Here is a 24,934-nt window from a genome sequence, read left to right on the forward strand (position 1 = left end):
AACAAAATCAGCTACCTCTGCTTGCTTCTAAATTGTATTTAAAGCAGAATTCATGGGTGCCTGGGTAGCTCAGTCGAATGAGCATCTGCCTTTGGCTCAGGTCATGATCCTCGAGTCCAGGGGAGTCTGCTTCTCCCTGTGCCCCTCTCTCTCAAATAAAAAAAAATCATAAAAAGGCATTTGTATCAGTGAGGGTCTTAAATTTGAGAGGATGATTATGTTGGGTTAAAGTTAAGCTGTATAAGTGAATTCAGTATTTCCAAAATAGGCAGACTTTTGCTGTTCTAAAACCCACAGAATGCTTACTACTCTACTTAGCAATTCACTGCTGTCAACAGCATTGATTGGCAGTGGTGATTGACTGTAGCTGTTCAGATGACAGTAGTGACAGTCTTCAAAAATGTTTAGTTGGAAATGGTAGAGTTCACAGTTGGTTTTATTTGTTTTGTTTTGTTTTTACAGGTTTAGGACCATTGGAAACAGAATAGGGAAATTCCATAATGTTCAGTTACGTGGTCATTTCTTCAAGAGTTGACAGGTCACTGGGTGGCAGTATTGCCTGCATATTTACAACTTTGGCTTGATGTGGGTCCCTGATGTGTGGCCAGGCAGAATTAAGTTTGGGTTGTAATTACAGAAAACTCAGGATATTGTTTTTTACTGAAAATTGGGAATCACAGCTAAGCGCTATCTAATTTCTTTATTTTACATATTTGGAAACTAAAGCTAAGTAGATAGTGATAATTTCGATTATAATTGAACTTAAACAGCTTCAGTGTTCTTCCTACTTGACCAGTGGTTTTATAGTGTTTTCAGTTCATCGACAATCCACAATAAAGTGTGGTTCAGTCAGTGTAACATTAAACTCCTTGAGAAAATATACTTTTGTATATATCCATTTGGTCCAAATACTTTTCAGTGGCATTTTATTTTATCTTTAAAGATTTTATTTGACAGAGCACAAGCAGGGGGAGTGGCAGGCAGAGGGAGAGAGAGAAGCAGGCTCCTTGCAGAGTAGGGGAAGCCTGATATGGGACTTGATCCCAGCATTAGGATCATGATCTGAGCTGAAGGCAGTGGCTTAACCAACTGAGCCACCCAGGCGCCGTGTCAGTGGCATTTTAGAGATGAATGGCATGCATTTTGACTACAGCTCCAGCAAGACAAGGGTGTTGTCTTTCAACTGCTGAGTGGGTAAACAAGCCAGTTTTCCTGTCCTTTAATGAATTCGAGAAGTCATGAAGTAAAAATTTCATAGGATATTAGAATTTAACTGATGCCATGAAATATTCCTGGAGTCAGCCAAGTTACCTTTTGCCTACAGTTCTGTCTTTACTTTGCTCCAGTAGCATCCCTAGTAGAAAAGGAAGGAGGCACACATAGATTGGTGTTACAAGGCTTAGGGATATGGTATGAAGACATTTGTCACCTGATTGTTTCATTTATGGACAACCCTCTGCATTTAATAGAAATCTTGCTTTGGTTTTGTAGGCAAATGTCTTGATTTTTATTTCTGACCAGTTTGTTTCAATGAGATGTCCTTAAATACCGGGTGTTTTCTCAAGACTGGGCAGTGTTTAGTCATTTTCACCCGTCTGTGCAGAAAATGAAAACCCCAATGACCGACACAGGTTATATATGTCCTGTGTGTTATTCCTGCTAGTACAGCTGCTGCTTTCATGTGATGTCATTGAATGTAAATTATTTGAACCTCAATCTCCAGATGCTTCTATTATGGAGAGTAGCTAAAATGCATCTGTAATTACATTTGCTTAGACAATCCTTAGATTCCCAGCACTTAAGTTTTCAGTTATAGAAAATCGGGTGATCAGATTTTTTTTTTTTTTTTTTTTTTAAGGATTATTTATTTATTTATTTGACAGACGGAGGTCATAAGTAGGCAGAGAGGCAGGCAAAGACAGAGAGAGAGGGAAGCAGGCTCCCTGCCAAGCAGAGAGCCCGATGCGGGGCTCAATCCCAGGACCCTGAGATCCTGACCTGAGCGGAAGGCAGAGGCTTTAACCCACTGAGCCACCCAGGCGCCCCGGGTGATCAGATTTTTAATCATGGGGACTGCTGGAGGCTCTCTGTACATTTACCATATAGAAACAGCCTCGGGGGGCCTGGCTGGCTCACTCAGAAGAATGTGAAACTCTTGATCTCAGGTTGTGAGTCTGAGCCCCACATTGGGTGGAGAAATTACTAAGAAAAATAAATTTTAAAACAAGGGAAAACAGCCTAAGTAAGCTTGCGTTGCCACAAACTAGGATTGAGCTCTGGCTTTTGTAACCAGGGATTTTAGGCTGTCTTGTGGACATGCTTCCAGTCACACCACGATCCCTTGTACTTGGCTGAAAGTACAAGTCTTGCTGTACTGGTCTTGCTGCTTGGGACTTTTTGAATCCTACCTTTAGTCTATACTCATTCACTGACCACTGTAGTGGCAGTCTTAATGTTGACATAGGATGCTGGTACAGGTGAGATGTTTTCTATAAATGAGGGAAGTCCTTCAGTGTCTTTTAAGAAGATTCCCAAAGGGGAAAAGAAAAAAAAAGATGCCCAAGGGAAAGTTGCACATGAATGATGATGAGGTTATCATTTCTATAGTTTTCAGATAATATTAATGTGTTGGGTTTTTTTTCTGAAACAGGTTCATTCTGTGAAACAAGTTCTAGAGGATATCTAATTCTCTAAGTTTAAACTCTCTCCAAAGTGGATTTAAGGGAAGAGCTAACTTTTGAGTGCTTGGGATGGTGCCTGGTGTATGTATACCAAGAACTTATGACGCATCATCTCTTTGAATCCTCTACCAACCTTTAGAGAGGTTGACTGTTATGCTACTGCATAGGTGAGGAAGTGATATTCTATGTCCAGGGTTACCTGGCTAACCAGTGGCCGAGTTAAACCCAGGGAGTTTGAGTCTAGAAAATGTTCTTAATCCCTAGAATAATGGCAAGAGAATCTTGGTATTCAATGGCATGTTCTTCTCTTAGCATGTAAATGTTCTAGCTCTGCCACTTACTAATCTGTGATACTGGCCAGTTAGGTTAAAGAAACTCAGACATACAGTGACTGCTCAAAGAGTAGATTATATCACTTATGGCAGTCAGAAACTGAAGCAGGCAATAAGTAAGGGGAAAAAAATCTTTAAAAAAGTGGCATGCTCACTGAAGTTGGGTAAATCACTATCATGGCAAACAGTGAAACACCTAAAGAAAACAGTAAGACTTACCCAAGAACAAAGACACTGCATTGCACTTTTTAATTGCACAGGTAGTTTTAAATAAATGGAGAAAGCACCTTCCAAAAATTACACTAGCAGGGAAAGATTCCATCAAGCATTTACATAGTAAATTTCCATAGTTTTACAAAAGATTCTTGATCTTTACGTGAACTGTACATGAGGGAAAGGAGCCCCCTCAGGTAGGTGTTCTCTGCTTGCAGAAGCAAACTAAAGGACTTAAAATTGGAGGCAAGCCTGGGATGCCAAGAAGGGGGAAAAGAAATGTTAAAGGGCCACTCATAAATTTCATGCCTAAGATGCTTGTCTGATGACCCTTACGTAAGAATTTAAGGGCAGACTACTGCCCTTAAGGGTACAACCTCAAAAACTGTAATTCTGGATTCAGTAATATATCTGAGTACCTTGGACTGCTGGATGACAAAGACAATACTTGGGGTGACCTATACAGTTTGAACAAATACTTTAAGAGAATTCCCTAGCACTGTACACCCTCTAATTTGGCTTTTTTTAATGAAGCACAGGCTTCTTTGCTATCTTCCAGGCAGTATAATGGTCAAAAGAAAAGGGTAACAGCACTGGATCATTCCTTAGACACTAATCAGCTGAGGAAAGAGTTCATTGGCAAAAGTGTCTTCCCAAGAATGGTCTACACCAAGCAGAGAGGACATGTCGCTGAAGGGAGAAGGGGAGCCCTCATATCCACAGTCACTATAAGCATCCAGTAGACAGGAAGATGGCTTCAGGCAGTGGCTGGATGAAAGTAGATCTGAGGTGCCCAGTTCTGAAATGAAGTCATCTTCTACAAGTTCTTCCTTCACTGAGACAGTGGATTCAGGATGATCTTTCTCTGAGGGGCTGAAAGGTGCTTCCTCAATTTTCACTACCACATTAGCTTGGCTCTCTGTCTCAGAGGGTATCTCTAAGACTAGGGGCTTGGTGTATACGTGATCAAAACGAATCAGTTCATTAATGGCTTCCAGCTTGGCTGATGACGTCCCCAGTGACGGAGAAGGGGAGGCTGGTAAGGAACTGGGTCCTTCTGGATGGGCTTCTGAGAGCTGCTCCAGGCTGGGAGACTCTGGGGAAGGACATCTGAAGAACATGACTGGATCCAAGTTGAACAGAATGCCCAACAGGATATCAGACTGCAAGAGGCAAAAGTTAAATAGAATCCAACCATCAGAAGGTATTGAGAATTTACCTAGAGTACTTACTACTAGGTCCGACAATGTAAATTAATAATAGGATGACCACCGAGTCCCACAGACCCATTCATCTATACCCCACTCTATGTCCTGAATCACAAGGAGATAGGAAGGCAGTCGATGTTCACCTGTAACCCAACCAAAACTAACTTCTACTGCCCTCCTCTGAATGGTTGGGAATGTCAGATATCACAGATGAATTAACTAGTTATAATGCTCTTTACAAAATCCAAAAAACCCCTACCTCAGAGTCTGAAGAGTCAACGCTGTCAGAATCCATGGGGAGATGTTCTGGAGGGGTGACAACTGGGCCTGCACCTGCTGCAGAGGTGCACGTAGTCTGAGTGCTGCGGACTCAGCAGACCCGGCCACTGGCCTCGCTCCACTCCCCTGGGAAGAAAGACCAATGGCAACAGCTCAAACTGCAGTCCTTGAGGAAATGCTCTCCAGGCACCTGTGAGTCTCAACTTTCAAGTAAGCTAGAAAACTATGCTTTAGAGCTGAAATCTTTCCCTTACCTTCATTTATTTCCATTTTATTGCATCCTCAAGAAGAGAGAAGGGATGGAAGACTAACTTCTGTCATTTTCTATGCAATGAAACATCTTTATGCCCCAAGCAAAGGTTCAGGAAGGACTGATATTCCTAAATATCTTCAATGATACTCTACAATAATTTTTTTTTAAGATGTTACTTTTAGGGGCGCCTGGGTGGCTTAGTCATTGGGTGTCTGCCTTTGGCTCGGGTCGTGGTCCCGGGGTCCTGGGGTTGAGCCCCGCATCTGGCTTCCTGCTCCCCGGGAGGCCTGCTGCTCCCTCTCCCACTCCCCCTGCTTGTGTTCCCCCTCTTGCTGTGTCTCTATCAAATAAATAAATAAAATCTTTAAAAAAAAAAGATGTTACTTTTAGGGGCACCTGGGTGGCTCAGTCAGTTAATCATCTGTCTTCAACTCAGGTCATGATCTCAGGGTCCTGGGATCAAGTCCCACAGCAGGGAATCTACTCTTTCTGCCCGTCCCCCCTGCTTGTGCACATGTATACACTCTCTCACTCTCTCAAATAAATAAAATCTTAAAAAAATTTTTTTAAAGATTTTTGTTGTTGTTGTTTAATTTGACAGAGATCACAAATAGGCAGAGTGGCAGGCAGAGAGGCAGGCAAAGGGAGAAGGGGAAGCAGGCTCCCTGCTGAGCAGAGAGCCCGATGTGGGGCTCACAGGATCCTGAGACCATGACCTGAGCCAAAGGCAGAGGCTTAACCCACTGAGCCACCCAGGCACCCGCTCCCCAAAAAGATTTTATCATAAGTAATCTCTGCACCCAAAGTGGCCTTGAACTCAAAATCCTGAGATTGAAAGTCTCATGGTCTAGCAATTAAACCAGCCAGGTGCCCTTCCATAATAAGTTTCTTTCTTTTTTAAAAGATTTTATTTATTTATTTGACAGAGAGTGAGAGAGCAGAAGCAGGGGGAGCAGCAGCGGGAGAGAGAAACAAGCTTCCCACTGAGCAGAGACCCCAGTGTAGGGCTTGATCCCAGGAGCCCAAGATCATGACCTGAGCCAAAGGCAGACACTTAACTGACTGAGCCACCGAGGTGCCCCCATAATTTTCTTTTTTTTAAAGATTTATTTGTTTATTTGACAGACAGAGATCACAAGCAGGCAGAGAGGCAGGCAGAGAGAGGAGGAAGTAGGCTCCCTGCTGAGCATAGAGCCTGATGCAGGGCTCAATCCCAGGACCCTGGGATCATGACCAGAGCTGAAGGCAGAGGCTTTAACCCACTGATCCACCCAGGCGCCCTTGCCCCATACTAATTTTCTTAAGTAATAAAGTTCCATAGTGAATTTAGGCCCCAAATCTTTTTGGACAGTAATTTTTTAAGTTTGTCCGGAACATTACCTTCACAGAGTAGAACTGTCCTACTATCAATCTTAGACCCCTTAGGTGCTGTCAATAAATAAGCCATGTCTGTGCATTAAAACCCATAATCACCTTCTACCAGAGGGGTGTCACTACCACAGTAAATCCTTTCCCTACTCATTCATATTCATCAAAGAACTACTACAGTTTTAGGAGTATTCATTTAGATTTGACTGGCTCTCTCTTTCTGGTTCTCCTTAACAGTGAGTGACATGGTACATCTTGTTGGCTATTGGTATTTGTTAGTACTTGCTCTTAGAGAGCTGCGTAACTTGCTTTAATTATTAGGAATTAGTACTATCCACTACACGGTTGAAAAATGAGTGTCATTAAGGGGTCATGTCACTTAGAACCAGTTCTCAGATAGGACATCAGATAAATGGGATGAATTACCTTGGTCTGGGTCTCCACCTCCTCTTCAGTAATCAGGGCATCCATCCCCAAGCGCTGTCTTAACTCCTGGTTCTCAACTACAAGGCCATGAGTTTTCTCTCGCAAAAGCTGATTTTCTAGCAAAAGTTTTTGGTTCTGGAAGTAAGTTCAAGAAGAAGCTATTAAAACATCCAGTTCTTTCACTTAAGAATCCACCTGATGAAGTTTCACTATGGTTGGTTTCCTTTCCTTCTCCTTGACCTTTTGGAAAACTCTGCTTTATACAGTTGGTTCATACTAGGTATTTGAAGGAAAAGTCATAGTATGAAAAACAAGTGCCATGTTGGGGTGGGGGGGGCGTCACAAATAATAATGCTTGCAACTACTCATTTAGACCTCAGCAAAGGGTGACTTGTGGCTTTAATTTTGATATGATGGCAAAAAAAAAAAAAAAAAAAAAATCCTATCTAGAACTAGCTGGTTGTAACAGAAGTGGTAATCGTAGACCATAAAATCAAAATATGTTAAAAAGTGTTTGTGTATGTGTGTGTGTGTGTGTGTGTGTGTGTGTGTGCGAGTGAAATCCTTATATATTCAAGATGTGTAGCTGGCAACAATTTAAGATTAGGTAATAAGTGGGCCCTAGAAGGGGAAGGGAGCCGTTAGTGAACTTTTGGCCAAGCCCGGAAGGGTCTCAGGTTTAAGCAATGATTTTCTATCTGCTCTTATGAATTTCTTAGTACTAACTTGATAAAAGTTATAATGTTGTAATTCCCCAACTCTGAGACAGATCTAGCACCAAATGCCAGAGGGCCAACCACTTCTGCTCTCATCAATCTTCACCACTTAATCATTTAATTATCTATCTATCCTAATTTAGATTCTTTTTTTTTCTTCAGTTTAACTTTTAATTAACTGTTCAACTGTATTCTAAAGAGACAGAAACAACTTGGGATGGGCAGCAAACATCAGAACATTCACGGAGGAAGGATATACAGTAAAAGAGTTTGACCTTAAGTATTTTTACCTCTTCCTCCAAATCTACCACTTGCTGTTCCAGCTCACTCATTCGAGCTTTCTTTCGGTCTCTGGCAGTCTGGGCCGCTACTCTGTTTTTCAGTTTCCTGAGAACAAAAGGGGCATACCACACTAAGTCATCTCAAACCTTATTTGTATCTTTGAGAACTTAGCCAGCTGGTGCTTTCATTTTCATTTACCATCCATATGAGGTAAACTAAAGTAAAATACACTCCAGGCTCCTCCCCGCAATAAAACTAAACAAAAAACAGCGTTTCGCGGATCTGGCTTGCAGAACTGCTTCATTCTCCCTCATACTGCGTCATCCGCACCCCCGTCGCACCCCTGCCACAGCAAGGACGCTGGACACAAGCACTACTCAGCTTGCATCATTTTAAGAGATTTCCTCCTCCCATTTTTACTCCCCCGTATAACTCATACAGAGGAGAGGCCGATGCCTTTCGCCCTGGCTGGCATTCCGGGCAGTCCCCGGTCGGCTGGGCCCCGCGTCTGCTCAAGGAGGCACTTATGTCACAAAAGGCACAATGACCACAAAAGAACTAATATTTACGGAGAACTGGGTGCTACGTCTTTCTCACTCAATCTTTCCAAAGACCTCATGAATACATAAACCATTCTTAAGAGCGAGGAGACGAAGTGTGACCAGTGAGCCTCACAGAGCTCACAGCCCTCTTCACAACTGTCATTTCAACCCCGCACGCCTCCAAAAAAAAGTAGGTCAATCGAGTCCAAGCCACCGCCCAAATTCAGAAAAACTGAGTGACAGGTCTGTGGTCACATCGCAAGAGGGCTGGAACCTCAGTGCGCGAACCCCCAGCTCTACGCATCCCTAATTGTGTCAGAAAAGAGGGTGGGGGACAAAGGCCGGCGCAGCCCGGGACTCCCGACTTCCTGCCCCGCCCCGCGCCACGCTGGCACCCCACCCGCCAGGCCCAAGGCGCCCGTGCGCGGCAGCCGGCCAGCGTCCGGCTTCGAGTCCGGCTCCCAGCCCTTCGCCCTCAGGGTCCGCGCCCCGACCCTCGCCCACCTCCGCAGCGCCTTCTCCTCGGGGCTCAGGTGCGTGAGGCGCTGTCGCTTGCGCGCCTGGGGCGGCCCCCCGCTTGCCGCTTCGGGGCTGGCCCCTCGCGGGCCCGGCACCATGAGTGGCAGAGCCCGGCCGGCCGGGGCTCCGGCGGCGGCGGCGGCGGCGGCAGCGGGCTTGCCGGACAGAAGCAGCACTTTGGGGGCCCCGGCGGCCGGGCTCTGCGCGGGTGCCACCACCACCATGGCCCGAGAGTGTCTACACCTGTGCGCGCCGCCGCCGTCCACCGCGCGGGCCTCGCCGCACCCAGCCTTTCTACGGTCGTGGCCCTCCGCGATTGGCCAGCGCCGCGTGACGCGTGGCGGCTCTCGGCGCCCATTGGTCCTGCGGGCCCCGAGGGGGCGAGGCCGGAGCGTCCAGCGTGGCGGCAGCCATCCGCGAAAGGAGGGGCCGTGGGGGGCGGGGGACCTGCGGGGTCCGGGGCTCGCGGCCCTGGAGGACCTGGGGACTGCCTGGCTCCTCAGGAAGGGTCCGGAACCCGGCGAGGTTTCCTCCTCCGACGGATTTCCACCCGGACGACTGGGTCTAATTCCAAACCGGGAGATTTCCGGACCGATGACCCTTCCCCGAGACTGACGGACGGGTGTCCCTTCTGCCCGACCACATTTTATCTCCTGCGCCACATCGGCGCCCCGAGCGAAACGGAAAGTCGCGGGGGGCAGAGCGCGCGAGCCAGTCGGGCTTGCATGAGAAAAGAGCCTGCCAAGAAATTCCGCGAAATAGCCTTTAGGAAGTGAAATTGCGCGTTTTAGAACTAGGCTTGGCTCTTAGGGTTGCACAAACCGGGCATCGTCAGGTCCGTGTGGTAGGAGTGCATGTGAGGTTCTTTAATGTGCATTTCCCAGTTGTCTGCTACGAGCATACTTTTTTCGTTTCGCGTGTTCAGACGAGGGTCCCGGGGTCTGCCCTCAGCCCGCTGGCGCGCGGGGAGGTTCGAGGCTCCTGCCCTGGCAGCTGGGGAGCGGTTTAGACCCGTGGATATTAGAATGGGGCAATCCGGGACAACCCCCGCGCGTTCGCCTTTGTTGAAGCAAATTACAAAATGTGAAATTCGCTAGAGTTACAAAGTGATACTTTGTTTAACAAGTAGTTACTGCTTCCTCTGTGGTTACAGATTAGTAAAATTCCTATCGGCTGGTTGGAAATAGGCGGAAAGCGGAAAGACAGAATGGTTCAGGTAATTTTGCAGTGTCATTAAGTCAGATTACCTCTTCCGTTATATTCTGGTGGGGAGGAAACAAGATGGAAAGCGGGAACTAAATCAACTCTGTCTCTTGATACACAGGCCCTTTAAAGGGTCCCAATTTCTGTTACTCCCAGGAATGGGCCACGAGTCTCCCATGCCTGCTTTCTTCCTCCACGTTGGCAGGGCTAAATCAGTGACTGTTGAAACTGAGCGCGTTCGGAACACAAGCTGCTTCAAGGTCCGAGAAAGAGGTGGGGCGATCAGAGACTCCGCACAATGAAGCCTGCTTCCTTCCTAAGTCTCATGGGTCCGGAGCTATCCGGGTCCTAACGTGCCTCCCCGGATGGGAGACTCACTCCTGGCCTCTGAGACCTTTGGGAGAAGTCTTCCGAGTGCCTTCTGGCTGAGACCTATACCTTTAAAAAAAGCTGTAAGAGGTTCTGAGAAAAGTCGTGTAACTGTCATGCAACCTTTTGTTAAGCTACCATTTGTGAACACCAAGAGAATGTCTGGTGCAATGTAAGAAGTCCCAGTGAAGCTAAAATTTAAGTCATGTAGGCATAAAAAGAAAATGCCATGAGGCCCCTGTTAGTCCAGCAAGGTGTCCATGAGTAACCATGTGGAGAAGGGACAAGATGCTGGGGCAGAGGAGAAAAGGTGGTTGGATTGCATTTTGGTCTTGGTTAATGGGGTAGAAATGGAATGTTGAAACTGACTCCCCCAGCTTTGTTTTCAAGGCTTTTATCTTTGATAAACATTTAAAATCCTGCTCAAAAACAGTAATTTGACCTGATGCAGATTACCATCCACGGAAGTCTCACTCAACTCCAAACCTTTGAACAGTTTCATATCCTCTTTGTAAGAGTAATCTGATAATTCTTGCATCAGGTGCCATTAATATCTTAAAACATTTACTAGGCACTTGTGATAAGAGATAACATAAAATGCAAAGTGCTTAGACTTTGTGAAATGCAAAGAAACAGTGATGAGAAGCCGTCGGTCATTAAGTCAAAATAAATGTCAATGTAAAACAAAACAAAACCCAGTTATAATCTGAAACTAAAATTCAAAAATTGCTCTAATGTGGTAGCTGCTAACCACATGTGGGTATCAAGCACCTGAAATGTGGCCAGTCTGAATTAAAATGTGCTGCAAACGTGAAATACACACTCGGTTTGAAGACGTAGTATGAAAACATGACAATGTAAAATGTCTTGTTAATCAATTTTTATATTGATTGTATGTTGAAGTGATACTATATTTGATATTGTGAGTTAAAATGCTTTTTTTAAAAAATTTATTTTTAAGTAGGCTCCAGGCCCAGCATGGAGCCCCAACATGAGACTTGAACTCTGACCCTGAGATCTAGACCTGAGCTGAGATCAAGAGTCCGATGCTTAACCAGCTGAGCCACCCACACACACCTAAACAGCTTTTTAGAAATTGGTTTTGTGGGGGTTTTTTTAAATTGGCTACTAGAACATTTTAAATAATACAAGAAGTGGCTTGCATTCTATTTCTGTTGGACAGCGCTGGTCTATATGATATCAATATGGGAGGTGGCACAGGCAAAGAGAGGGAAGGGAATAAAAAGTGTGCTACGGGGGGCACCTAGCTGGCTCAGTTGGAAAAGCATATGACTCCTGATCTTGGGTTTGTGAGTTCAAGCCCCTGTTGGGTATAGAGATTACTGAAAAATAGCATCTTTTTTTAAAAAGTAAAAGAAAAGAAAAATCTCTGGGCATGCAAACAAATTGGCCAGTTTAGCTATTAGTGATGGTATTGAGAAAGGAAGTGACCCTCATCAGTGAACATCAAATCCCTTTGCACCTGCACTGGTTCTAATTCTTTGTTTTCAATAAAACTGATGGAAGACAGGGACGCCTGGGTGGCTCAGTGGGTTAAAGCCTCTTCCTTCGGTTCAGGTCATGATCCCAGGGTCCTGGGATCGAGCCCCACATCGGGCTCTCTACTCAGCAGGGAGCCTGCTTCCTCCTCTCTCTGCCTAGTTGTGATCTCTGTCTCTCAAATAAATAAATAAAGTCTTAACAAAAAATTGATGGAAGACAAAATTGAATTATCAGCTGAGAGTTCAATAGAATACTTTTTTTATGATAGATCACTATGTGACTTAGCTTCTAACTTGAAAGATGTACAAACAATTGAAGGACATTGTTACAACAAAATGCTTTCCTTCCCCACCCATTAGTTAAATGAACATTGTCTTGGAGGGCACTGACCTCTTTTTTAGAAGTGAGAAAATTAAAAAAGGAATGAAATTCATGCCAGAATCTGTCACATTCTTGCAGTAAGTACTATTAATCCATTGACACGTGAATCCAAAGATACATTTCCAACATCACTTTACCCTCTGTTTGATAATTATGTACCAAAACTTGGAATGTATATTGTTTTAAAAAGTCTTACAAAATCTGTACTAATTTTAATTGTTATGAGAGCTCCTTTCATTGGGAACAGTTTCTTGGTCTTTTCTTGTCTTTTTTGACCTTGACATTTTTGAAATGTACAGGTCAATCACAGTTGTAGAATGCCCCTCCATTTGGGTTTGTCTGATGTTACCTCATGATTTATGCATGGGAGGGCAGCAATCCCACAGCGTGTTGCTATGTTCTTCTTAGTGCATGATATCAGGAGGCACATGATGTCAGTTTGTCCCATTACTAGTGATACTAACTTTTATCAATTGGTTTAAATGATGTCTGCTAAGTTTCTCCACTATGAAGTTAATTATTAAGTACTACACTTACTAATAATAGGTATTTTGTAGAAAGATATTTTAAAATATCTACCTATCCTGTTTCTCATTAGACTTTCACCTACCAGTTTTAGGATCCATTGATGATTCTTGCCTAAATTAATGGTTACGCTAATGATTAGCAAATAGTGATTTCCTGATTCCATCATTATTTCTACATTTATTACTTGGAATTCTACTGTGCAGTGGAACTTTCCCTTCTTATTTATTTATTTAAGATTTTATTTATTTATTTGACAGATCACAAGTAGGCAGAGAGGCAGGCGGCGGGGGCGGGGGGGGGGGGGGGAAGCAGGCTCCCCACTGAGCAGAGAGCCCTTCATGGGGCTCAATCCCAGGACCCTGAGATCATGACCTGAGCTGAAGGCAGAGGCCCAACCCACTGAGCCACCCAGGCACCCCTTATTTATTTATTTATTCATATAATTATCAACTTATAAAGTCCTATTTTACTTTAAAAATTATTAAAAGTTAAAACAATTTATTATTTTGATCTCAAACTGTCTCAGACTTGACTAAATGAAGGCCCCCCCAGCTTTTTAAGAAGATTTTATTTATTTGAGAGAGAAAGAAAGAGAGTGGTGGGAGGGGAGGGGGGAGGGAGAGAGGAGCAGACCCTATGCTGAGCATGGAGCTGATGCAGGGCTCGGTATGGGGCTTAATCCCATGGCTCTGAGATCATGAGCTGAGCCAAAACTAAGAGTCACACGTTTAACTGACTGAGCCACCCAGGTGCCCCAAGCGCCCCCCCTTTTTAAAATTTTTTTAAATTAACATATAATGTATTATTTGCTTCATAGATACAGGTCTGTGAATCATCAGTCTTACACAACTCACAGCACTCACCATAGCATATACCCTCCCCCATGTCCATAACCCAGCCACCCTATCCCACCCCCCCTACCCCCGGCAGCCCTCAGTTTGTTTCCTGAGATTAAGAGTCTTTAATGGTTTGTCTCCCTTCCTGGTCCCATCTTGTTTCATTTTTTCCCTCCCTACCCCCCACAACCCCGCACCCTACCTCTCAAATTCCTCATATCAGAGAGATACGATAATCATCTTTCTCTGATTGAGTTATTTCACTTAGCATAATATCCTCTAGCTCCATTCACGTCTTTGCAAATCAGAGCCCCCCCCTTTTTAAATTGTACACCACATAAAATGTAAAATGTATACAACATAAGATCTAACATAGTAACCATTTTTAGGCATACAATCCAGTGGCCTTGAGTACCTACACATTGTCAGAAAACCATCACCACCATCCATCTCCAGAGCTCTCTCATCATCCCAAGCAGAAACTCTGTGTCCATGAAACAATAATGCTCCATTACCCCATCCTCCCAGCCCCTCATTACCTTTATACTGTATTCTCTATTCTGTATTCTGTTTTCTGTCTCTCTGAATTTGCCTATTCTAGATACCTCATATAAGTGGAATTACACAACGTTTGTCCCTTTGTATCTGATTCATTTCACATAGTATAATGTCTTCAAGGCTATCTATGTTGTAGCATGTATGGAAGCCTGTTTTTGACATATGTCCTCTCTGACATGTCCCAACACAAGCAGGGGGAGCAGCAGAAGGAGTGGGAGAAACAGACTCCCTGCTGAGCTGGGAACCCAATGTGGGACTTGATCCCAGGACCACGGGATCATGACCTGAGCAGAAGGCAGATGCTTAACAGACTGAACCACTCACAGGACCCTTCATGCCATTTCAATAATGATTTCAGTCTACATACTTCCCGAAAATGTCATCATCTCTAAACAAGAAATAATCCTTGTCATCTAGAACTATTTTGGAGTCTCCATATTTTGAGAGAACTTTAACTTTCACCACTAGTGGGTTGGATCTCTCCACCCTTCCCTTGCTAGAGCCTGGTTGAACAGCTACTACTGTTGCTTGTAACACCTCTTGAGATTTTTCTGGAAGCGTAATGCTTCCTTTGGTTACGTTTTCAGCTGCACTCCTTTCAATGAAAACTGGGTCAAAGAGAGGAAGAAACTTTCCAGCCGCCTGTCCTGCCATGATTGGTCAGTGCAGTTCGTACTCTGCTTTGGGGCTCCCAACACCTCATTGAAAACGGTGCTCTGGTGGGTAACATCATTTTGCAATGTACAAAAGAAGCCTGAAAATAAATGGTGAAAATGACCGATCCACAGTCACAATGGGAGACAAGTACACCTTTCTCAGAAACAACAGCTGGAGTGAACAAACAAGGTGTGAACAGAGCAATTAACAAGCTTGAACTAAGACAGAACTGAACTGAGGCATATTAAAAATTTTGAGGGGCGCCTGGGTGGCTCAGTGGGTTAAAGCCTCTGCCTTCAACTCCCGTTATGATCCCAGGACCCTCATCAGGCTCTCTGCCTGGCGGGGAGCCTGCTTCCTCCTCTGTCTGTCTCTGCTTGCTTCTCTGCCTGCTTGTGATCTCTATCTGTCAAATAAATAAATAAATAATCTTAAAAAATAAAATTTTTTAGTGTACTTGAGCAAACATCAAATGGGGCAGTGCCAAAGTAGTTAGGAGCATACCCCCTGCCCTACCGAGAAGAGGCAGAAGCAAAGGAGGAATTATTTGATTGGGTGTAGTTTTAAAGGGGTTGCATTTACTGGGAAAGTCTAAAAGGCCGTTTGTGATTTGTTGTCCTTAGATTTTGATTTCTTAACCTCGAGGCATTACAGCCTTAGGTTTTAGTTTATTGACAAGGCTACTAACGCATTAAAGCCACCCCAGTCTAATGGCCCCCTTGTTTAACTAATTTAACACTCTCAACTAAGAACATTTATTTTTGAAGATTTTATTTATTTGAGAGAGAAAGAGAGTGAGAGAGATCATGAGCAGGAAAGGTAGAGGGAGAAGCCGATTCCCCACTGAGCAGGGAGCCCATGAGGCTTGTTCCCAGGACCCTGGGATCCTGACCTGAGCCGAAGGCAGACACTTAACTGACTGAGCCACCCAGGCACCCTAAGAACATGTTTTTATTCAAAGGAGAAACAGTCCCAAAATTTGATCCTATTTTACTCTTTTTTTTTTTTTTTACTTACAGTGTAGTTGACACCCAATGTTACGTTAGTTGTAGGTGTGCAACATAGTGGTTGACAATTCTATACGTTATGCTGTGTTCCCACAAACGTAGCTACCATCTGTCACCATACGGCACTATTACAATGCCTTTGACTATATTCTCTAGGCTGGACCTTTCATCCCCATGCCTGATCCTATTTTCCTCTTGTGTTACAAGTTTAGAAATGGAATTATTTCCAAGGTTTGACTTTTATGAATCAAGCTGCTGTGAACATTTGTGCACAAATCTTTGTGTGAAAGAAAACTTTAGAATTTCATTTCTCTTGGCTAAATACCTAGAAGGAAATGATGAGATCACGTGAGAGGTGTATTTTTTTTTAAGATTTTATTTATTTATTTTTCAGAGAGATAGAACACAAGCAGGAGAACAGAAGGCAGAGGGAGAAGTAGACTCCCCACTGAGTTGATGTAGGACTCGATCCCGGGACCCCAGCATCATGACCTGAGCTGAAGGCAGATATTTAACCAACTGAGCCACCCAGGCATCCCAGGAGGTGTATGTTTAAATTTTTATTTTTTTTTTAAGATTTTATTTATTTATTTAACAGAGAGAGACATAGTGAGAGAGGGAACACAAGCAGGGGGAATGGGAGAGGGCCCAAAAGCGGGGGAATGGGAGAGGGGGAATGAGCAGAGAGCCCAATGCGGGGCTCGATCGATCTGAGCCAAAGGCAGAGGCTTAACATACTAAGCCACCCAGGTCCCCCTCAATAAATATTTTTTGAATGATTGTTCAACTGTTAAGTTGTCTGCAATATGCTTTTTTTTTTTTTTTTTTTTTTAAGATTTTATTTAGTTAAGGGCGCCTGGGTGGCTCAGTGGATTAAGCCGCTGCCTTCGGCTCAGGTCATGATCTCAGGGTCCTGGGATCGAGCCCCGCATCGGGCTCTCTGCTCCGCAGGGAGCCTGCTTCCTCCTCTCTCTCTGCCTGCCTCTCTGCCTATTTGTGATCTCTCTCTCTCTGTCAAAAAAAAAAAAAAAAAAGATTTTATTTAGTTAAGAGACAGAAAGAGGGAGAGCATGAGTGGGAGGGGCAGGGCAGAGAGGGAGAAACAGGGCTCGATCTCAGGACACCAAGACCATGATCTAAGCCAAAAGCAGCCACTTAACTGACTGAGTCATCCAGGCTCCCCCATAATACCATTTTTTAAAAAAAGCAGAATTCAACATAAGATTGGTCTATTTTGGACTTATTACAAAAGCCTGGAATGTGCTCTTATTAAGACACTAAGGCAGTATTTCTAGTTACCTACACAGCATCTATTCTGCTTTTCCTTACTAGGAAAAAAAAAATGTGTCTTGCATCGGGCTCCTTGTTCAGTGGGGAGTGTTCTTCTCCCTCTCCCTCTGCCTGCTACTCCGCTGCTTGCACTCTTTCTCTGTCAAATAAGTAAACAAAATCTTAAAAAAGAAAACAAAAGAAAAAAAAATGTGTTCAAGGTGCGTGGCTGAAAACACTCGGCTTCCAGATTCCCCTGAAGCTATGGATAGCCACGTTATGCCATTCAGGCTGACGGGTAAATGGAAGTTCTAGGCAGAGGGGATTCCAGGAAAGTTTATTAAATGGAGATTCAACTGGTGTGCCAGCTGCGTTTTTTGTGTTGCTGTTTTCCTCCTAACCTCTTCCGCTTGCCCAGAATGCTGATGAAAGGGCAAAAGATGGAGAAGGTAGCCATTTTGCAACATGAGGAAGGAAGGCCCATGCTAAGGATATCAAAGGAAAGACAGAAGGAGTCCGGGTGCCTGATGGCATCAAGAAGTAGCCCTTAACCCCCCCCCCCCGATTACCCACTTGCCAACCCCAAGTTATGTGAGAAATAAGAACAGCATGGTGGCTAGGTTCTTATTACACAACACACAAGGCAGTCCTCACTTAATACAGGCGCTTTATCCGCTGTATTGCCCAAGTGACATTTCCCAAACACTGTCCTTGTTTTTCTTTCTTTTAAAGATTTTATTTATTTGAGAAAGAGAGTGAGGAAGAGAGAGAGACCAAGAATAGAGAGGGAAGGGTAGAGGGAGAAACAGGCTCCCCACTGAGCAGGGAGCTCTATGTAGGACTTGACCCCAGGACCTTGGGATCATGACCTGAGCTGGAGGCAGACGCTTAACTGACTGAGCCACCAGGCGCCCTGTCCTTGTTTTTCTTGTGAACGTGTCGCCTAACTGAGGAACAAGTATGCTTGAGCAGGACAGCTGGAAGTAGGTGGGTCCCAGGGACATAATTTTTATCCATGCACTTTTTCCTGATACCAGGAAAAGAGATGAGTCGTTTACCATTACAGCATCTTAATTTTGTGGTCAGGAAAATTGAGGTACAAAAGGACAAAATAATCGGCTGAAGGCTGTAGATTAATTTCCCAATTTATCTGTCCGTCCCACATTCCAGTCCTACAATTTTTCCTGGAATGTGCTCCCCCCTCCCACCTGCCCTGTGCTAATCAAATACATGTTTCTCTCTATGTTTAAACCCTAGTTTCTCAATCTTGGCATTATTGACATTTGGGGCTGAGTAGGTTTTTTGCTGTGGGGTTGCGGGTGGGGCTTTCCGGTGCATTGTAGGATTTAAGCAGCATCTCAGGCCTCTATCTACTAGATGCCAGCAGCCTGCCCCCTCCCCACCAGTTATGACAACCAAAATTGTCTCCAGACACTACCAATGCCTGAGAATAGCCAAGATCTACTCTCCAGCCATTGAGAACCACTGCTCTAAACTCGTGCGAAACATCAACCCCACTCTGCACGTGGTTGTTCCCATGCAGTAGTCCTCCCAGCAAAATACCTGTGACACTTGGCAGCAGAAATCTACCTGCCTGGATCTCCATATTAAATGACGATAAGCTCCTTGAAGGCAAGGACTACATCGGGCTCATCTTTATAATCCCCTGTTTATTGACTAAATAGATTTTAAAATGGTTCAGGAGAAGAATGAGAATAGAATTCAGGAATTCTGGCTTTCTACTGCCATGATTTTGACATTCATGGTTAAAAAGACTCATGTGTCCCCTTGCTTTGCTTGGCATCCTATTTTACAGACTCTCACGCTGTAGCCAAGAGGCAGATTCTAGCAAAAAAAAAGTACTAATGACTCTTGTTCTAACACCAGCTACACTGGAAAAGGAAAGCAAACGTTCTAAGGCAACTTTTTATATTCTCACAAGGAAAAAAAGACTCAACAACATGGGAAAGAATGAAGAGCCAAATTCTATATAATATTTTTGTTTCCCTAGTGAAATCAAAGAGCTATGTGCACCCCTCCCCCAATTCCAGTTTCCTCTCCCCTGGTCATTTTACACAATTAAAGTCCATCTGTTACAACTACGAAACCAATCCTGTATGTATGCACAGGACTGGCTTCCCTACCCTGTAGAAATGAAGTCCTTTGGTTTGCCAGAACTAGTGATCCTAGTGCTTTTAATTTTATGAATATGTTTTTTTTTTTATGAATATGTTTTTAAAGTGGGACGTTTCCGAACTGTTTAAGTAACGTTGAGACACTGAGCATGCGGACAGGAAATCCTCCTGGTCATGTTGACGAATGTTTCCTTCAATCCTGTGGCTGCCCACCCCTTTCTGGAGAAGAGTTGCGACACTTCCTGACTCATTTGTGTGTATTGAAGTTCCAAGAAATTCAATACTCCTTTGGCTGCTGCAAAACGCTACAGTTCATTTGCCCAGTAAATTCAACAGGGGCTAAAGGACACAATAACAAAAGGAAAAGATTTATTTGGAAAAATGCGAAGATAGCCCATGCCTCTCTTTTTCACTTGGCTTTGATCCAGAGCAGTAAATGGCACTGCATTTCGTTTTGTCCCTTTATTTTTTTTTAATTTTTTTAAAGATTTTATTTATTTATTTATTTCACAGCGAGAGAGAGAGAGAGAGAGAGAGAGAGAGAGAGATCACAAGCAGGCAGAGAGAAAGAGAGAGGGAAGCAGGCTCCCTGCCGAGCAGAGCAGAGAGCCCGATGTGGGGCTCGATCCCAGGACCCTGAGATCATGACCTGAGCCGAAGGCAGCGGCTTAACCCACTGAGCCACCCAGGCGCCCCCCCCCCCTTTTTTTTAAAGATTTTATTTAGGTTTTGTCCCTTTAAAGAAAAGTGCAAACACTCCATTGTCAGTACCTTTACTGACACCAAAGTTCAAAGGCAGCAAGAGAAGCAAGTTTTATCTTACTTTTATCTTACTTGAAAGGAGGGTTTTTTTTGTTTTGTTTTGTTTTTTTTACTTGAAAGGAGTTTTAAGTGCAGTTGAAGTGCAGCAGGCCCCCTTCATTAGTACTAGGAGAAAAAAAGTTTCAAAAAATTTTAAACTTTTTGGGGGCGCCTGGGTGGCTCTGTCAGTTAGTGCCTGCCTTCAGCTCAGGTCATGATCTCAGAGTCCTGGGATCGAGCCCCACATCGGGCTCTCTGCTCAGCGGGCAGTCTGCTTCCCCCTCGCCCTCTGCCTGCCTCTCTGCCTACTTGTGATCTCTCTCTGTTCAAATAAATAAATCTTTAAAAAAAAAAAAGATAAACTTCTTGTTTTGGCGTAATTTTAGATTTACAGAAAAGATGCAAAGCCAGCGTAGAGAATTACCATATTACCCCCCTACCCGGTGCCAGTTCCCCTAATGTTTTCAGCCTCCATGACCAAATAACACATTTGTCAAAACTAAGAAACCAACACTGACACCCTGCCATTAACTGAACTCTAAACTTTATTTGGATTTCAATGTTTTCTTCCCTTAATGTCCATTTCCTGTTTCAGGATCCTGCCTTGTTTTTGATTTCTTAGCTTCTGTGTGGTGTATTGATTTTTTGCGAAACGTTTCACGACTAATTTCAGCAAATGACCTTTATCCGAGGAGCTGAAGTTGGACTCAAGTTCAACCTTCCCAGACACATACATGTCCTGAGGTTTTGACTCCGAAGTAATAGTGACGGAACCCCTCCTCCTTCAGTGAGGTTGCCCTCGCCTGTGAGGCGACGCTGTGAGATTTTGCTTGACTTGGCTCATAGGAGACTGGATTTCCTGAGAATGGCCTAGGGGTTCTCAACGCCAAAAAAGAAAAGAGGGGCACCTGTGTGGCTCAGTGGGTTAAGCCTCTGCCTTCCGCTCAGGTCATGATCTCAGGTCCTGGGATGGAGTCCCGAGTAGGGCTCTCTGCTCAGCAGGGAGCCTCTCCTTCCCTCCCTCTCTCTGCCTGCTTGCCACCCCCCTTCTCTGCCTACTTGCGATCTCTGTCCAAAAAAAAAAAAAAAAAAGAAAGAAAGAAAGAAAGAAAAAAGAAAAGAAAAGAAAGGAAAAAGGGGCGCCTGCGTGGCTCAGTAGGTTAAGCATCTGACACTTGGTCTCAGCTCAGGTCTTGATCTCAGGGTCCTGGGATCTCAGGTGCACCCCCCCCCCCACCGCCAGGATCATTAAGTACTTTATCTCCAGTCTTAGGTTCTCTAAGTTGTCTTTGGATTCAGCCTTCAATTCCTCTTTTTTATGTATAGCTGACTTTATACATTTAATACTCAGGTGGGAAAAGACTACAAACTGTACCATTTCTGTTCTCTTACGAACTTTTTTTTTTTTTTTTTTTTTTTTTTTCATGAAAACAGCCATGATTTATGTGGTTCTAAGAGCCAGTTGGGTAAAATATAGATGAAAATCTGGTTCAGTGAATAAAGGGGAGATGAGAAGAGAAAAGCTTTAAGAGAGGAGGAAGACAGAATTGTGTTTGCTTCAGAGAACATCGGACAGAGGCCAACCGTCTTCCATTTCTAGGCCCTGTGAGGATGGTCGTGACAGCCTGGGGGACAGAAAGGGGAGAATGGGGGCCTTGGCTTGTGAAATGGATGGACATAGGGTTCAGTTCTAACATACTCGTTAGATAACCTTGGACGAACCCTCTGACCCTCAATTTCCTTGTTGGTAAAATGAGAATAAAGTGTTGAACAAGTTAATGTCTTTTTTTTTTTTTAAAGATTTTATTTATTTATTTGGCAGAGAGAGATCACAAGTTGGTAGAGAGGCAGGCAGAGAGAGAGAGAGAGAGGGAAGCAGGCTCCCCGCTGAGCAGAGAGCCCGATGCGGGACTCGATCCCAGGACCCTGAGATAATGACCTGAGCCGAAGGCAGCGGCTTAACCCACTGAGCCACCCAGGCGCCCAAGTGTTGAACAAGTTAATGTCTTGAACACAGTGCATGACACAGGGAAAGCATGAACTGTGTGTGCGAAGTGTTACAGTTGCCAAGGGCTACCTCCCCTGATGAGTCTTGGCCTTCCCATATTCTCTCTCGTCTACCATTCTTCTCATCCTTCTTCCGTCTTTCGGTATTTGATAGCCAAGAAGTTTGACAGGTCCCAGAAGGCTAAGCAGAACAACTGAGAGTTCAAGTCTTTAAAATACATGTCCAGGTATAAAATTCGGTCACTGGTCATAAGCAGGGACAGAGTCCACAAAGAGGAAAAATGGCACAGCAAGGAACACCAGGTGAGTTTTCCCCAGTTGCTCCCTCCTCCACCCTGAGAACAAAATGCCCACTTGACCCCTGGGTGGTCCAGACCTGGACAGGCTGCCGGTGACCTGGGATAACATTCCCAGCAGAGGGCTGCAAACATTTGCTGAGCACACACACCTGTGACCCACGGCGAGATTGGGGTTGAGTTTGGCTTATGCCATAACTGGGGGTTGGTGGCTTGTGGGGGCTGTTCTGCACAGAACAGGTGAGGAAAAGGAAGTTTGCTTTCATTTTTATTTTTGTTCTTTTTAAGATTTTTATTGAGGTGCCTGAGTGGCTTGGTTGATTAAGCATCTGCCTTTGGTTCAGGTCATAATCCCAGTGCCCTGGGATGGAGCTGCAAGTTGGGCTCCCTGCTCCGTGGGGAACTAGCTTCTCCCTCTCCCTCTGCCTGCCACTCCTCCTACTTGTGCTCTGTCTCTATTAAATAAATACATAAAGTTTTTTAAGAAGTTTTTTTTTCCTTTATTTGAGAGAGAGCATGAGGAAGAGCAGGGGAGAGGGAGAAGCAGAATCCTCACTAAGCAGGGAGCCCAACAGGGGGCTCGATCCCAGGACCTGGAGATCATGACCTGATCCAAAGGCAGATGCCCAACCCACTGAGCCACCCAGGCTCCCCGAGGGGGTCTTTTAGATTCACCTTCCAGGGGACCAGATGACTTTACAGCTCAAAGTGTCTGTGAGTCTGATTTTTCTTACCTTCTGGAAGAGATAAAGGAGTAAAGAAGATAGTTGTCCTGGGAATAGCTCTGGATGGGGAATCACATTTTTCAACTGAAGTGTCCTGAAAAATCAGAATTGCTCGGGCTTACAGGAAGTGGATTGTCTGATTCTAAGTTTTACTTGCATTTTTTGGGGGGAAAATTGACCACAAAGTGTGCCTGGGTGGCTCAGTGGGTTAAAGCCTCTGCCTTCGGCTCAGGTCACGATCCCAGGGTCCTGGGATTGAGCCCCGCAGCGGGCTCTCTGCTCAGCAGGAAGCCTGCTTCTCCGTCTCTCTCTGCCTGCCTCTCTGCCTACTTGTGATCTCTGTCTGTCAAATAAATAAATAAAAATCTTAAAAAAAAAAAATTGACCACAAAGTTTTCTTAAAAGGATTCTCTCGGCTTTTTTTTTTTTTTTTAAGATTTTATTTAAAATCAAACCAAAGGGAGCGGCTCAACCAACTGAGCCACCCAGGCATCCCAGGGCTCTCTCGTCTTGATCAACCAAGTGTCCCCACCCCAACCCAGTTTCCAGCAAGAAGAAAGTGACAATTAGCCTTTGTATCGACTTGGGGTTCCCCTGGAAATCTTCACCCTACACCTGTGTTCAACCATTTGTATTCAATGATTTTTACTTGGTTTCCAGAAGCTGGGTGTCCACATGCAATATACTGTTATTTCCACCATTATGATCAGATTCATTGCCAGAAAACCCAGGGGCTCTGGGCTACATTTATGTTGCTCTCAAGGGAGCAGAACCTGGGAGAGCAAAGAGATAAGTAAGTAATTCCACAGTATAACTGCAGTCAGCCCTGTGGTGGCACCGAGGAGCAAGGGCCATAAGGAAAGTCTTCATAAAGGAGATATTTGCATGGGCTTTGAAGGACGAGTAGGAGTTTGCCCAAGATTTAACTTTTCTTTTACCTTGGGCTCTTCTCCCTGATAGAGAAGACAGATACCACCTGGCCCTGAGAGAGAAAAGCGGTAATAGTTCATCTGGTGCTAAAAAAGATCTGAAACTAACACAAAATAGATACTCAACCTTTACCATCTGCTAATCTGCTCAAATCTAAGGGTGTGAGGAGATCCTTCTGAATTTCCATGTACTCATTTTAACTCTCCCAGGACATCCCTTGCCCCTCCCATCCCCTTATCCTCAGCACTCTTGAAGACGACCTTAATACTTCTTATTTCAACTACAACTATTCAAATTTAAATATCTTTAAAAAAATAAAAATAAACTATAACTTTTCTTTCAAACTGGAGGCGGGACTCTTCTCTCCTGCCATCTGCTCAGGTCATAGGGTCACAGTAATCCTTCCCCTAGTGCGCTCCAGCCTCCCGGCTAGCTCTTACTCGTGGTCCACAGTTCCAGGCTCTGAGCTCTGACTTCAGCTACGACCCTTGCCAAAAGGATCAAAAACAAAATTGCCAGTCAGAATCTCCTCTCCTTCCCTGAATTTCTTTTTTCTTTTTTTGATTGAGGGCCATCTTTACTGGAAGGAAATACTTTATACACTATTTCTTTCTCTTCCTTTCTTCTTTTCTTTCCTTCCTTCCTTTCTTCCTTTCTTTCCCTCCTCTCTCTCTCTTCCTTCCTTTCTTCCTACTTTCCTTCCTTCCTATCTCTCTCCCTTCCTTCCTCTCTCCCCCCTTCTTCCTGCCTCCCTCTCTTCCTTCCTCTTTCTTTCTTTCCTTCTGTCCTTCCTTCCTTGTTTCTCCCTTCCCCTTCCCTAATTTCTGATTCTACTTCTGCAGTGGATGTGAAGGCATCTTACCACCATGGTGTTAAAATATATGTATTTGAAAACCTTAAAACAAAACAA

At 44.3% G+C, this 24,934-nt stretch overlaps 1 protein-coding gene across 1 annotated transcript; it reads right to left on the reverse strand.

Moving 5' to 3' along the window:
* Positions 1–3,247: 3,247 nt before the first annotated feature.
* Positions 3,248–9,102, reverse strand: XBP1 (X-box binding protein 1). Its single transcript, XM_046025498.1, is given in 6 exon segments — positions 3,248–4,389; positions 4,694–4,777; positions 4,780–4,839; positions 6,761–6,895; positions 7,767–7,863; positions 8,805–9,102. Coding segments are annotated over 6 exon segments (1,173 nt in total). The 5' UTR covers positions 9,044–9,102; the 3' UTR covers positions 3,248–3,831.
* Positions 9,103–24,934: the final 15,832 nt, after the last annotated feature.

Source organism: Meles meles, chromosome 12, assembly GCF_922984935.1.
Source record: "Meles meles chromosome 12, mMelMel3.1 paternal haplotype, whole genome shotgun sequence".
Lineage (NCBI taxonomy): Eukaryota > Metazoa > Chordata > Mammalia > Carnivora > Mustelidae > Meles > Meles meles.